This window comes from Ostrinia furnacalis, unplaced genomic scaffold (genome assembly GCF_004193835.3).
Source record: "Ostrinia furnacalis isolate ACB-3 unplaced genomic scaffold, ASM419383v2 OfSCF0890, whole genome shotgun sequence".
NCBI classification, from domain to species: domain Eukaryota; kingdom Metazoa; phylum Arthropoda; class Insecta; order Lepidoptera; family Crambidae; genus Ostrinia; species Ostrinia furnacalis.
The window spans coordinates 88,320-103,603 of NW_021131129.1; the positions used below are offsets into that span (position 1 = coordinate 88,320).

The 15,284-nt window shown below is 41.6% G+C and overlaps 1 protein-coding gene across 1 annotated transcript; it reads right to left on the bottom strand.

Annotated features, from left to right (window-relative positions):
* Window positions 1–863: 863 nt before the first annotated feature.
* LOC114350436 (cytoplasmic dynein 2 heavy chain 1-like) lies at window positions 864–14,878 on the bottom strand. The gene is made up of 25 exons (XM_028301248.1): window positions 14,693–14,878; window positions 14,240–14,373; window positions 13,967–14,131; window positions 13,750–13,846; window positions 13,526–13,655; window positions 13,310–13,443; window positions 12,908–13,152; window positions 12,727–12,826; window positions 12,463–12,602; window positions 12,137–12,358; window positions 11,905–12,048; window positions 11,364–11,585; window positions 9,540–9,725; window positions 8,990–9,118; window positions 8,766–8,911; window positions 7,893–8,057; window positions 6,685–6,894; window positions 5,936–6,188; window positions 4,198–4,341; window positions 3,437–3,642; window positions 2,956–3,071; window positions 2,737–2,882; window positions 2,343–2,510; window positions 1,815–1,973; window positions 864–1,294 (listed from the first exon to the last, which is right to left on the bottom strand). Exons 1-25 carry the CDS (start codon window positions 14,727–14,729, stop codon window positions 947–949), a joined length of 4,146 nt encoding a protein of 1,381 aa, XP_028157049.1. The 5' UTR covers window positions 14,730–14,878; the 3' UTR covers window positions 864–946.
* Between the last annotated feature and the right edge of the window lie 406 nt (window positions 14,879–15,284).

Below are 15,284 nucleotides of genomic sequence, written 5' to 3' on the forward strand. Positions count from 1 at the left end.
GCAGTTCCGTTATCCTACTAATTTTTATAAATGCGAAAGTTTGTGTGGATATATGTTTCTTACTCTTTCACGCAAAATCTACTGAACTGATTTTGATGAAACTTTACATAATTGTTTATACACCAGAATAACAAATAGCTAAAGTTCAGAAATTAGATTACCTACTGGTGAACAAAAGTATAAAATATAATTAATGTCAAAAACACCAATTACTACGTCGATAATGCTTATGCACTCATAGATAGATTAGATTAAAAATAAAACAAATGACTCAAATGAGTAAATAGGAACCGAGTGCCGCGTCGTCCGGGCCGCTAAAATAGCTTACACATCTGTTGGACACATGTAATGGGCAAAGCAAATCGTTTCTTTGCTATTACAAAATGCATTGTATTTCGGGAAGTTTGTATGACATGACAAATTGAGTACAAATTCCTTATACATACATATATGCAGTTTTAATTAACGTGATTTTGTGAGTTTGCTTAAAATAATATGGATTTAAGTAGACTAAGTATGAACTTTGAATGATTTGACTTGCATTGAAAGTTTAAAGTGACCTTGAAGTAAGCGAAGCGTCGTAAAGTGAAGTAAAACAATCGATTACCTAAGCAATTTCTTAAGTTTAGCTCAAGAAAGTTATAATTACAGTATAATACAGACTGGGTTACGAGGTACCGAGGGATGAATTTTAGCGGTCGCATCTGGATGCATCTCCCAGAGTAAATAGCAGAAAAAAGTTCCGATTCCGGCTGTGGCATCCTTGATTTCTGGTATTGAAAATTAGAACCAAGCGAATTTGTTACATTTTACACGTATTACTGTAATTATTAGGTAGTAAATACATCGTGGCCGTGAGTGAGCGTCTAAGATAAGTTAAGTGTAAAAGTACTACTTTTAGATCAATCAGGCATTTTGACAGTTTTTATTTTACCAGCCGGTAACCCTAATCCCGCTGCAGTGTGTGTATGTTGTTTGTGTTATATCCACTGTACACTAAGCGCGAAAATCGAAATATACGGAAACCGCACGAACGACGCACGGCGAAACGAAATGAAGTGCCTCTTTTTGCACTACCTGTTTCGAGCAGTTTCGCGCTCAGTGTAATGGCGGCATTACTATTACTATGTGAATCATTACTATGTGTGTAAATTTTATGTACTGACCTGCGCTGTGCGTGGTGAGCAGCCCGCACAAGGGTGCGCGCGGCGCGCAGTCGAGACTCCCAAGCGGCGCAGGCGTCGCCGCCGCCGCCGCCCGACACCGAACCCACTATCCACTGCTGCTCCTCGATCTATACCCACGAAATAGAGTAATATCAGCACTAGCAAATAGATATACTTTTTAAGAGTAGTCAAAATGGCGCTCTCATAGATTTCACGTCACTTTTTTACCAACTCCATTTATTGGTCTCAAAAATTGGTACTTGACAGAATTGCTATCTAGCCTGTCACATGTGTACCCTAGTCGTAATAGTTTGACCGCTCATAATAAGAAACCACTGAAAGCTGTTTCAGTACCAGAGGAAAGTTAAGAGCGCTTTCACATTTAGGCGATTTAGCAGCGCGACAAATGCGCGACGGACGCGCTGCAGTCGCGCTACTAACGCCCTAATGTGAAAGCGCTCTAAATCGTTGGACCCTCAGAGCAAAAGCCAAGAACAAAAAGCTTCAATTACATAAAAAAAGTAAACAATGTAAAATGTGATTCAGAAAGTCCGCGAAGCGAGCACCCGCGAACCACAGCTCAAGCTAGTTGAGGGCGCTACGGACCGTGTTACTATTTAGTCTATGTATTTATTAGTACAAAATTACCTTAGCCAGTATATCTTTGAAGTCCTTCACAATGGGCGTGGGCCGCTTAGACTTGTCGTTGTAGTAGGTGATCGCGAGGCGAGCGCCCGCAAACCACAGCTCTAGCTCGTTCAGAGCGCTCCGAACTGCTGCCTCACTTGATGCCGTTGTGCAGATTTTCTACAATATTTCATTCGCGTTAATGCCGGTTATTTGGCCCGACGAATTTTGATGCAGCAATGAGAATTTAGTTCTGTTAATCTTTGGCATGTCGTGCGATGAGTTGTTACAGTTTGATTCTAAATGAAATAGAATTCGAATCGGTAGCCCAAAATCCTGGGATGGAGAGAGAGAGTGGATACAATGGAAATAAAGAATTACTGTATCTACTTGTATGTATCTTAAATTGTGTTAGTTGTTACTATCAAACTTTTATGTATTATTAGATAGCAGAATAACAACCCTATGATGCAGATTTACAAAAATATCGATCATTTTGGAAAATAGCTTGACCTATTCAATACCATACTTATCAGAAATTGTTCATACCTGCAGCGCTTTAATTTGCTTTTTGATATTCAAAGCCACGGCCAAAAAATCTTTCACTTGGAGGGTGTCTGGTTTCTTATATTCCATTTCTAACAGACTAAAAACCTCTCGCCAGTGACGTTCAGTGAAGTCTGACCCACGAAGATACTTGAGCAGTGTCGATAAATCCTGATTTATGTAAATTTTTAAGTTAATAAACATTGAACACAAATGATAATCATATTTTTTTGCGCATGACCCCGCCCAAATATCGTTTAAGATTCAAGGGATAATTCGCTCGTCCGATTTTATCAATTATAATTTGGTAATATTTAACAAATTCAATAGTTTACCTTGGTTAGTAAATATTACTTACATGTTTTTTAAATAAAATCATTTTTAATGAAAAACTTACGGAATATCTTTCAAGATCTTGCTGAATGAAAAGGGTGACAACAGTGAATGGTTCCAATTTATCACTCCATTTCGATACAAACTCATCTAACAGATGCAGTTTCTTTTGGAACACTATCCATTCTTGTTCAGAAATGGCATCAAACTCTAAAAAAATATCATTGTTTTTGTTACAAAATCATTCAAAATAAGAAATAAAAACACAATTTTGCTTGCAAACCTTCGTTGTAATCTTTTAGTACGGTCCAAACGTTCACGTACTCCGTCATAAGTTTTTCAGCTTCTGCCCACATCTTGGTTGGTTCCAGTTTCATGTCGAATTTCTCACATTCTTTACTGCAATCATCAACAAATTAATAAATAAATTAAATGTTATTTTAAAGTATTACACACTATTTATTTATTACGGTCTCGGAGCGCCTTAATAATTAAAATATATTTTTTTCGCACAGCGCCATCTAGCTCCAAAGTAAGCAGCTAATATGCTTGTGTTATGGGCTTAACGGATATAGTGTATCCGAGTTACACATCTCTAGGATATACTACTTATATACTTTTTAATTACATACATGATACATAGTAACACGGCCCTGCCCGGCCGGGAATCGAACCCGGGACCTCTCCGCATAGTAGTCCGTTCCGAACCACTACACTAAACGGCCGACGAAAGTAACAGTAAGTTACAGTTAAGGTATAATTACATGAGAATATCCCTATCAGTGACGAATTTCTCCCAGGTCGCGTGTGCTTCGAACACAGAGCGACACCTGTCGGCCATTTCTGAATAACTCGCGCCGCGCGTCTCTTCCAGTCGCGGCTTATTCTGGTCCCAACGAGACATCCACGCTTCTACGCTTGTGTTTAGATTCTCCCATTCACCGCTCATACTGGATTTCACTATTTCGGCCTAAAAATTACAAATGAAATAGTAAATCATTCAAACATTGTGATTTTTGAAATCGAAAAAAAATCAACATTAAAAGCTATCCATCTGTTAAAGAGGACACGTTATATCATGATTTGTTTTTTTTTTCAAGTCACATTTTTTTTCATTTATTTACCAAATAAAAAGAATTACAGACAAAATTTGTTTTGACAGCATTCAGGAAACCACTAAGGTTTGTGTTGATGCTGTTGCAGTTCTACATCGATACTTATGGTTACAATAATTACAATTAATTTACAATATTTATATTTATATTTATGGTACCTGTTAATTGTTTATAAAAAAATAAATGTGTTTATCTTTCATTTATTGGGCTTTCAAATAACACCAATATTGTTGGGGCACCATGATTGTGTCAGAAGAAAATCTTTAAAGTTCGCGTCGCGGAAGGTGCGATTTATTTGATGTTGAGTGTGTAATAATGAAGTCATCGAATAAATAATTTATTATTGTAAGAAATCTAACTGAATCATAGCGTTAACTAGAAGCAATATATGAGAAGAAATGTTGACGTACCTGATGTTCAAACATTTGCTGCTGGCTCAGCATGAGCTCGCGGACTTTATGCCACTCCTTGATGCTGCCGTCAGCTGATGCATCCCCGCCCCACGTGCGGAGCATGTGACTTTTGCGTTTTAGGGCTTCTACTGTTTTCTCCATCTACGAAATAAAAATATTTGTTGTTAAGCATTCTTAGGCGCGGTTTGTCCCTGCAGCGCTTGCGCCGCGCGTGTCACAAAGGCGTCTAAAGCGGCTACATGTGCGCGCGCTTTCTTGTAGGGTCGCCTCCACCGATCGACTACTAATCTGGGGGCACGGCAGTGCCCCCGCCAAGTCGAGCGCGAAGCAAACACTGCCGTACCATCCTTTACTGGAACCATTTCGCCGCATTTTCAGGCCCCTATTTGAGAACCTCTGGATAAGACCAGAACGCAGAAATTTTCGTCATCTAGTAAGCTATAATCACATACTTTAAATCCAAAATTTCAAGTCTGTAGGTCATTTAGTTCCGAAGTTAAGCGAAAGCAAAGTTTCGCATTTACGACACTCACTCACTATCCCACCAAAAACATTCTGTAAAAAACTAGCCAAGTCTCGATGGAGCTGCTTGTTTATCTCTAAAAAGTAATGAAATCTAGACAAAGTCGTGCCAAGTCTATGGTTCCTTACTGCGATTTCTTTATTATTATAGTTAATGTTGTGTGACTTGGCCGTTGAACAATCTTTATTAAGATAATCATACATTATAAATACGCAGCTTTACTGAACCTACAATTGACTGGTTATTGTTGAATCAACGTTTTCCAAGTGGCAATTTTCCATCGTCAGTGGGTAGCGGTTCAGGCGACTGATTGGTGCAATGGTGTCATGGAGCACCTGGTTTTGTCACCCTTCAACGGCCAAGTCACACAACATTAACTATAATAATAAAGAAATCGCAGTAAGGAACCATAGACTTGGCACGACTTTGTCTAGATTTCATTACTTTTTAGAGATAAACAAGCAGCTCCATCGAGACTTGGCTAGTTTTTTACAGAATGTTTTTGGTGGGATACATATATTATGTTACACATAGACGCTTACCTCAGGCATATTGTTCCTCAACGCTTGCTGCACCTCGCTGATTTCAGCCAGCTTCCGGGCGTTCTTAGGTGCGGTTTGTCCTTGCAGCGCCTGCGACGCGCGCGCCACGAAGGCGTCTAAAGCGGCAGCGTCGGCACGTGCACTGGCCTGCAGTGCCACTGAGAGCGAAGAACTTCTAATATAACATGCAACTCTGTCAATCGTGCTATACACAGAAGCCTACCTCTGGCATATTATTCCGCAGCGCCTGCTGTATAGCGCTGATCTCAGCCAGCTCCCGAGCGTTCTTGGGCGCGGTTTGTCCTTGCAGCGCCTGCGACGCTCGCGCCACGAAGGCGTCTAAAGCGGCAGCGTCGGCACGTGCACTGGCCTGCAGTGCCACTGAGAGCGAAGAACTTCTAATATAACATGCAACTCTGTCAATCGTGCTATACACAGAAAGCCTACCTCAGGCATATTGTTCCTCAGCGCCTGCTGTACCGCACTGATCTCGGCCAACTCCCGAGCGTTCTTTGGCGCGGTTTGTCCTTGCAGCGCCTGGGACGCGCGCGCCACGAAGGCGTCTAAAGCGGCAGCGTCGGCACGTGCACTGGCCTGCAGTGCCACTGAGAGCGAAGAACTTCTAATATAACATGCAACTCTGTCAATCGTTCTATACACAGAAGCCTACCTCTGGCATATTATTCCGCAGCGCCTGCTGTACCGCACTGATCTCGGCCAACTCCCGAGCGTTCTTTGGCGCGGTTTGTCCTTGCAGCGCCTGCGACGCGCGCGCCACGAAGGCGTCTAAAGCGGCAGCGTCGGCGCGCGCGCTGTTTTGTAATGCGGCCGCCAGGTTGGCCCATAAGCTGCGCGCGCACGCTTCAACCTCGCGTCGGAGAGAAGCCGTGCCGACTGATATCCATTCGATCTTTTCGTCCTCGCTGGAGTAAATTAACTTATTATTAAAAGAAATGCGGAAACTTTATAAACTATGTTGTTCATATGTCATAGATTTGAAGCATCTGGATTATTTATATATAATATTAAACATCAAATTGTTGTTTATTAATTAAAATGTTGATAAACAGTTATTAAGTAGTATTATTAAGTGTTCGCTACGCCATGTTTTGAACAGAAAATTGTTTGAAAACACAAATATGGGCGTGGCCTAAATATTTTTTCGAGCAAATACACATGAATCGTATTTGCTGGAGTTTGTAGAAAACATCCCCCGCGTTCGTTTGCGGATCATTTTTAGAGATGGGTCAGATTAGGTAAAGACAATAGCTAATCCACCTAATCTAAATACTGTTCAAGAATGCATACAATGTTCAGGAACGGACACGCCTTAAGTAAAAAAAAATCTTTTGATACCCACTAAAATGCAAGCATTCGCGTTCACGGCTCGCGGTCAGTCTCCCAACTAATACTACTCACAAGGTCATCTTGGCCACGGCCTGGCCATAAGCTTTGCAGGCCTTGAAGTTGTCCTCAAACTGCGCGGGCTCCGTTAGCTGAGCGCACAGTGTTGGAATGTCTCGCGCGCACGCCAGCGCCAGCCGCCGCGTCCAGTCGCGGCAAGTGCGCTCTAGAGATAGCAGCGCCGCTTCAAGCTGCTGCACCGCTTTGTTGCCGAGCCAGCTGTGTCTGGAATATGTTAAAAACTCATTTATTTTATTTATTTATTTATTTTTGGGAAACATACAGTTACAATATAATTTAACTTAGGTGCAGTAAGACAACACATAAAGCAATTAAGTTTCCACAGTTAAATATACACATAAAGTTGGGCAAACCATTATTTTGTTGTGAAAAATATAAATTTACATAAAAATTAGTAAACAAAGTGACAAAAGAAAAATTATCGACTAATTAATAAAGGAGCGAACTGCAAACACCACCATTTTCTGAAAAAGACCCTCAAAGAGCATTTTACACGTCCCCAATCAACCCTACCACTGATCAAGACAATAATATGGGCCAGTACTGACAAGAAATAGCGCAAGAAACTCAGTTACTAATGTTGCATTTGGGATCAGCGAGTTCTGATGATGTATAGACGATAGGAATGCATGACTGAAATATTGTGGTGTTGCTCGTTGCTGACTGACGACGTCAACGACGCCGTGTAATATTTTTAAAGACCATTGGAGATAAAAAACCTTTTCACGGCTAAACTTTTGACTTTTTCTCGATGCTACAATTTGTTAAGCCGGCAGCGACACCGGGTGTCTACTAATACACTACGCCTCCAAATAGCGGAAGCGGGCGCAGCCTACATGTTGTGACGGCAGCGAAGCGACACCTGTAGTGGTTGTCGCAGTAAAAAGTCAAAAACCACATGATTTCATACGTACTTGCACTAGGTATGTCTACAAAAATAACGGAGGCGAGTGTAGTCTGCAGTCCACAAGTTGCGATGGCAGCGAAAAGTCTAAAGTCATGTAATGAATACTTACAGGCAACATTTGTTGATAAACTGTTTATGACTAGTATGAAACAAGTTTACCATAAACACAGGTTTCTGAAACTTGGCCGTCCACACTTGCTCTCCACTCATTGTTTATGAACAGTTTAATAACAGTGTTTATCAACAAATGTTTCCTAATGAATACATGGCTAAATGCTCCACTTCATATACGTACTTGCGCACAATGTCTCCGAACACAGCAGAAGCGGCAGCGTTAGCGGAGGCGGGCGCGGGCTGCAGCCCCACAAGCTGAGCGGGCAGCGACACCAGGCGCCGCAGCTGGTGGTAGTGCTGCGCCCTCACTTCCTCCATAGGCGGCTGCACGCGCACCATGTGACCCCTGCGAATTATTTTGAACCCTATTTACTAGCTATTGGAGGCACTGTTTGCATTGCACAAATCACTAATAGTCCCTTATAACCCCTCGCACTAAGCGCGCACCATGTGACCCCTGCGAATTATTTTGAACCCTATTTACTAGCTATTGGAGGCACTGTTTGCATTGCACAAATCACTAATAGTCCCTTATAACCCCTCGCACTAAGCGCGCACCATGTGACCCCTGCGAATTATTTTCAAACCTATTTACTAGCTATTGGAGGCACTGTTTGCATTGCACAAATCACTAATAGTCCCTTATAACCCCTCGCACTAAGCGCGCACCATGTGACCCCTGCGAATTATTTTGAACCCTATTTACTAGCTATTGGAGGCACTTTTTGCATTGTACAAATCACTAATAGTCCCTTATAACCCCTCGCACTAAGCTAATATGTTTGTGTTACGAGTGGGTTCACCACAATAATCGTCCGCAAGGTTCGAACCACAACATTCCGTGTATTTCGAGTCGGTTAATAAAATACAATACAGCTAAATTTAACTGACGATGATAAGATCTGAAATTACATCACACATTTTTGTTGACCGGTAATAACACCGATGATAACAAAATCTGAAATTGCATCATACATTCTTGTTTTTATCCTGTCACGTAAAACCTGGTCTTATCTAATCGCACGTTAAGCTTATATAGAGTTCATAAACTTACCGAAGGACCAAGTCAACTTTGACATGCGGAAAATGTTTGTGAAGGGAGAGCAACGTTTTGATGTACTGACATTCCAGCACTTTATACAGTTGCCAGTCCCAGTGGGTGCGCCACGATTCTGTATTCTTGTAACCGTTTGCTTCTACCTGAAATAGGTAATAATAAGAATATCAACACTGAAACACACTATCTCTAGATTTAGAAAAGTTATAATTATCATTTACCTTCTCAATAATATCTCTGATATCTTTTATTTTCTTTTTCCATTCGGATTGTTGCGCTAAAAGTTCAGTGTCCAGTAAACTTTCGACAATGTTTCTTATTGCAATGTGCTGATTGGTTAAATAGGTATTCTGGAATCAACAATAATCATGCAATTAAGATATTACACACATTAATTACAAGTATACAGTCAGCGTCAAATAGTTCGTGACACCCAAAATAGCCTAAAAGTTCGTAACACGTCTTTGTTACAATTGGAATAAGGTCGTGTTGTCAACTATTTGGCCACTTTGGGTGTCACAAACTATTTGACGCTGACTGTACTCACAATCAGTAAGAGAAACACCCCTCTTTCCGTCGGGGGTCAAAAAGGTCAGTATCGCTGCTACTGTTTAATTTTGCAAGTCATTCAGTCTAAGCAGTCAGCAGTAATCGGACAGCAAAAAGTGCGACTGCATGTGGATAGAATGTATAAACCTCAGTACCAAACGATCGCGCGATTCGAAACGTGCGAGTAAAAGCACTATTATCACCATATAATCGTTTATTTACCTGAGACTCGAGTTTGAGCACGATTCTCTTCAAGTCGTCAGTGTACTTGGCGAGGTGGTCGGTGTCGTTCCAGTAGGCCGCCTTCTGGTCGCGCACCAGCCGCGACAGGTCCATGGCAGCCTGCAGCATCATCGGCCGCGTCGACGGGATCATCCGCTCGCCTAGCGTGTTGTGGAAGGACGCCACCTGACGGGAGAATAGAACGCGTAAGGTGCAGGTCTGAAATCTCACTAACATTTTAACGATGTAATAAAATACATCCCTGCACCGTTTCACTGCCGTGCCAAAGATACTTCTATGTGAATACCTTTTTTTATAATGGAAACAGCATCAAAACATTCCTCACATGTGCCGGGGCCTGTACTTATCTGTATCCGTGCGTAAAATTCAATGGCCCAACCAAAAGGCTCAGTGGATTGAAGACCAACCAAACTCATAAAAGTAATTTATTTTCTGCAAAAAGGCTTTTGAAAAGTGCTTTTACACTCCCCAAGTTCCCAATATTACTTTAATCCTACCACTGCTTTGGGACAATAAATGGGTCAGTGCTGAGAAGAAGCAGTCGCGCCTGTCGTAGCGCACCACCATGAGCTGGCTGACCCCACTGAATTCCATATACGTGCCTTTTTGCGCGCTCTGTCTGCGAATACAGCGGAGGCGGGCGCGTGTTGCAGCCCCATAAGCTGAGCGGGTAGCGACATCAGGCGCCGCAGCTAATCATAGTGCTACACCCACATCTAGCTCCTTTCTATACCTGGTGCAGACGTTGAGCGTGACATAACGCGCGTCCAAGCTGGTCTAGCGCGGCGGCGGCTGGCGGCGGCGGCGGCAGTGCCAGGGCTCGCAGCGCGCGCGCCTCGCGCTCCAACCGCGTGGCGCGCCCGTCGTAGCGCACCACCATGAGCTGGCTGACGCTACTAAACTCCATAATAATATACGTACTGTAAGTGCGCGATGTCTGCGAATATAGCGGAAGCGGGCGCGGGCTTCTGTCCACGAGTTGAGCGGGCAACATCAGGCGCCGCAGCTAATCATAGTGCTACACCCACATCTCCTTTCTATACCTGGTGCAGGCGCTGCGCGTGACACAACGCGCGTCCAAGCTGGTCTAACGCGGCGGCGGCTGGCGGCGGCGGCGGCAACGCCAGGGCTCGAAGCGCGCGCGCCTCGCGCTCCAGCCGCGTGGCGCGCCCGTCGTAGCGCACCACCATGAGCTGGCTGACCTCGCTGAACTTCATATACGTACCTACTTGCGCGCGATGTTTGCGAATACAGCGAAGGCGGGCGCGGGCCTCTGTCCACGATTTGAGCGGGCAACATCAGGCGCCGCAGCTCATCATAGGGCTACACCCACATCTCCTTTCTATACCTGGTGCAGGCGTTGCGCGTGACATAACGCGCGTCCGAGCTGGTCTAGCGCGGCGGCGGCTGGCGGCGGCGGCGGCAACGCCAGGGCTCGAAGCGCGCGCGCCTCGCGCTCCAGCCGCGTGGCGCGCCCGTCGTAGCGCACCACCATGAGCTGGCTTTCGCCGCTGAACTTCATATTCGTACCTATTTGCGCGCGGAGTCTGGAACACAGAGTAGGCAGGCGCGGGCTTCTGCACGATTTGAGCGGGCAACATCAGGCGCCGCAGCTAATCATAGTGCTACACCCACATCTCCTTTCTATACCTGGTGCAAGCGTTGAGCGTGACATAATGCGCGTCCGAGCTGATCTAACGCGGTGCGAATACAGCGGAGGTGGACGCAGCCTATAGTCCCACGAGCTGGGCGGGTAGTAACACTGGTGGTAGTGCTGCACCTGCTTCTCCTTTCTATACCCACCTGATGCAGGCGTTGAGCGTGACATAACGCGCGTCCAAGCTGGTCTAACGCGGCGGCGGCTGGCGGCGGCGGCGGCAACGCCAGGGCTCGAAGCGCGCGCGCCTCGCGCTCCAGTCGCGTGGCGCGCCCGTCGTATCGCACCACCATAAGCTGGCTGTCGCCACTGAACTGCACCACCGGCTCGTCCGACGACAGCTGAAGAGAGCCGTTTTTGACCTGCGCCTATAAAATACAATCGAATTAAAATCAGGTTCATTTACACGTGTGAAGAAGTGATCGAAACAGAAATAAGGAGATCTGCAGGAAAACCTAAGTGACTTGCATAGCTCACAGAATTTCTAAAATCAAGTAGCAGTGAGCGAAGCACATAGCTCGTAGAGCTGACGGTCGCTGGGGCAAAAAAGTTCTCGGGTGACGACCACGGGCCAGTTACTGTCTACATATAGGATAAACTATCATCTTCGATTCGAATCGTTTGCCCAATATCCTGGGGTTGGGTCTTGTGGTGTGAACATTACAAACATTGGTTATAATAATTTACCTGTAAATCTCGGGACCACTCTTCGTGGAGTTGGGTGTACAGTGTTTTCAGGTCTTTTAGTACCTGATCCGCCAGTTTGACAAGCTCAGGGGTTCCGTCGAAACCAACGAGGTATTTGTCGGCACAAGTACGAATATCTTTAACCTGCATGTACAATGTATTTAAACATTGTAATTAATTTCAAATCATAATAAAATATCTAAAAAGACAAAAATAATATTTAAAAAATTACTTTAGCTTCTGTCTGCTTAGCCCATTGTATTTGTTGTACTACAAGTGACATTTCTGGTGGTTGATACATTTGGACATCAATATCCTCAGAATCCAGTTGATTTTTTATTGCTTTTACCATAGAAAGTAGAGAAGAAACGAATGTTTCAAGTTCATTATTTAGTGCCTGTTTTACTAAAGGTCTATCTATTAGTGCTTTGTATCTCATAAACTCATAAAGCATCTGAAAAGATATAACAAACATTATAATTAATGGTTTAAGATTTCAAAGTGCCTACTTACTGTTTAAAATACTTCTGAATAATCTGTCTATCGGGTTCGATTTACCTGTTTAGATGACGTGTTATGCAATCTAGGCTTAAGTTTCTCAGCAATTTTTGTTTCGGCTGGACGTAAACTCGAAGAAAATCTTGAAATCGCTGTTTCCCATGCTTGATTTTGTCCATTACAAATCCACACATTGATATCTATAAAAAAAATGAAAAAATTGCTAAATACTTTTTCTGTTTAGCCATTGTATGATATTTAGAAGGTAAAAATTGGTAAAATAAACACATGTATGTATAGTGAAAATACAATATTATTACTTACTTTCAAAAGGTTCAAATAAATATTGAATTTTTAGCTCATCCTTCTCATAATTTGTTAGCAACTTATTGAGTTGGGTGTAAGTAGATCTTATTTCATGAATCTGTAAATGAATTATTCAACAGCATACGCTAGAGTTAAGTAAAACAATGTGATTAACTTAAAGAATTATCAAGGAACAAACCTCTTTTAGTCTTTTTTCAAAGTTTACACAATAAGCTGGAATATAAGGTTTTCCACTCCAAATGTGTAGAGCATAATTCGGCCAGTATGTTTCTGTAAGTGATTTACAGGCACTGATCCAAGTTTGAATTACTTTCAAACTTTCCATGAGAATATTTAATATTTCGATTTCTTTGATCCCTTCTTTTACCTTCCACAAATCAACAGATGGAAAGGCTTTCTGAACAATTGAACAAATGAAATATGCTGAAATAAATACACTTTAATTAGTATTGAACTAAAAAATAAGAATTTTAAAACGGTTTAGCGGCGCCTACGCAACATTGGGCAGTTGGGGCGTGGCTTATTCGCAACTGCCAAGATATGAATGCTACCTTAAACACGAAACAATATTTCAACTCACCAATTACATCAAACATGTGTATCATTCTTTCTTGAGTGTAAGGAAAGGTAGACAGCCTCCACACATCATCTAAAAGTCCTCCAACATTTTCAACTGCCTCCCTAGTTTCAGACATATTACTTGCAAGCATTGATCTGAAATCCAAGACAGAATACCATTAAGATAAATAGTAAGTTTTTTAATTGAAAGTTTTCTGTAATAATAACTAAATAATACCTTAGCTCTTCAGATATGTCTTCAAAGAGATCAAGAAAAGCAGATGCCCCTTCCTTTTCTTTTTTACTGGCATCCCTTTTATCTACTACTGATCTCCAATATTCTATTTCATCATCAACAGACAATATTACTGAAATATAAGTTAAAATTATTTATCATTATGATCTTATTACTTTTTCTTATTATTTAAATATCAAATGAAAAAGTGTACAAAGTATAACTACCAGTATTATCACTGCCTTTCCCTTGTGTGATTATTCTTAAATTGGACTCTAAATCGGCAAGATTCTTGTGCAGTTTGTTTGAAATTAGATCATTATTCTGAAATATAAAGTTTAGTTTTACAGATCAGTGATATCAGTGAACATAAGTTGAAATTCACTACTGTGTTCATTCACTAACTTTACTTACTACCACTATGGTGTTCATTAAATTACTTACATTGGCTAAAAGTGGGGAGTATATTTGTTTCAGAATATGATACAAAGATTCAGCCACATTATTTGAAAGTGTAATAATGTTTATACTGTTGACTGCGTCATCTGCAGCTAGGTCTAATGCAGCCGGCTTATAGAAGATAATAGACTTTTGCTTATCATTCACCATCTAAAACCAGTACATAAAAAGATTTTAATTTAAAATATTTACATTACAAAAATATCAAAGAAAATCTGAACAAACTAAGACACAAATATCCTAGAATGTTACTCAAACCTTAGTAAATAGAAGTATAGTATTATCTTGAATCAAGGCTTGAAGCACTAAAGTCTGAGGATGATGTATAAATTCTGAGAGACATTCCTCTGATTTTGGATTCAAATTCAAATTTGTGGTGTTGTAATAATGTTCTGAAAAAAGGAACAAGGCATCAAACACTTTTTGTTTATGTATTAAGTTGAGGAAATATTAATAAAAATATTAATTCTTTAAGTGATTAGGCAGGATTTGAGGATTATAATGATTTAACTGATTTCTAAGAAAACTTTAAGTACTTATAATGAAATAACAGTTCTAACCGCTAAGTCGCAAACGAAGAAAGTGAGAATGATCCAGCCTGTAGGCGTTTTGGTAAGCGGTACCAGCAGGCATGATCCTTAAAAACTATCATTTGCAATCGGCAATTGAGAAATAGGAATGATGAGACATTACATTTTGGCTTGCACGTACCTGCAGTGTGTAAAACTAATTCACGAACGCGTGCCATGTTTCTATGCAACGAAATTCACCAGTACATCAATCTAGCATAATTCATATACGTATAGACACAAAATAATCGATACCATTACTTTAAAATGATGAAATAAGTTTTTAGAAAGAAACCAACGATGAAAACTTGTTTGTACACAACTGTCATTTGCCGTTGCTATGGTAACACGACCACAGATTGCAAATGCACATTGCAACTTTTTTTGTGCAGTTATGGCTTCGTGCGGTTTGCACATCCTCTTTCCCTACAGTTTCAACTTTCAGTAAAGATGTGATACTTTATTTGTACTGAAACCTGCTCCCCTAGACAAGTTGCATTTTTGATCGATTCGAAAATCGAATCCGTTATAACTTCATACAAAAAAAGGACCATTTTTCGATTGGTTTGCACTTTGCGATATAGACAATTGCCATATGAAAAACACACTTTTCCAATATTTTTGTTTGCCATGAGATTCTGGTAGACCTATACAAACTATTTGTCAACGAAAGCGCCATCTGAGTGAAATGATGTGATTAAACTAAAGACTAAGACCATTGTCTCAAAGCTTGA

Excerpts from the sequence above, each read along its gene's own strand:
- LOC114350436 (XM_028301248.1), bottom strand. The coding sequence starts at position 14,729 with ATGGCACGCGTTCGTGAATTAGTTTTACACACTGCAG. Across the intron at positions 14,374-14,692 it reads ATTAGTTTTACACACTGCAG|AACATTATTACAACACCACA; the intron begins GTACGTGCAAGC and ends TCCTTTTTTCAG. Across the intron at positions 12,827-12,907 it reads TTGAAAAAAGACTAAAAGAG|ATTCATGAAATAAGATCTAC; the intron begins GTTTGTTCCTTG and ends ATTCATTTACAG.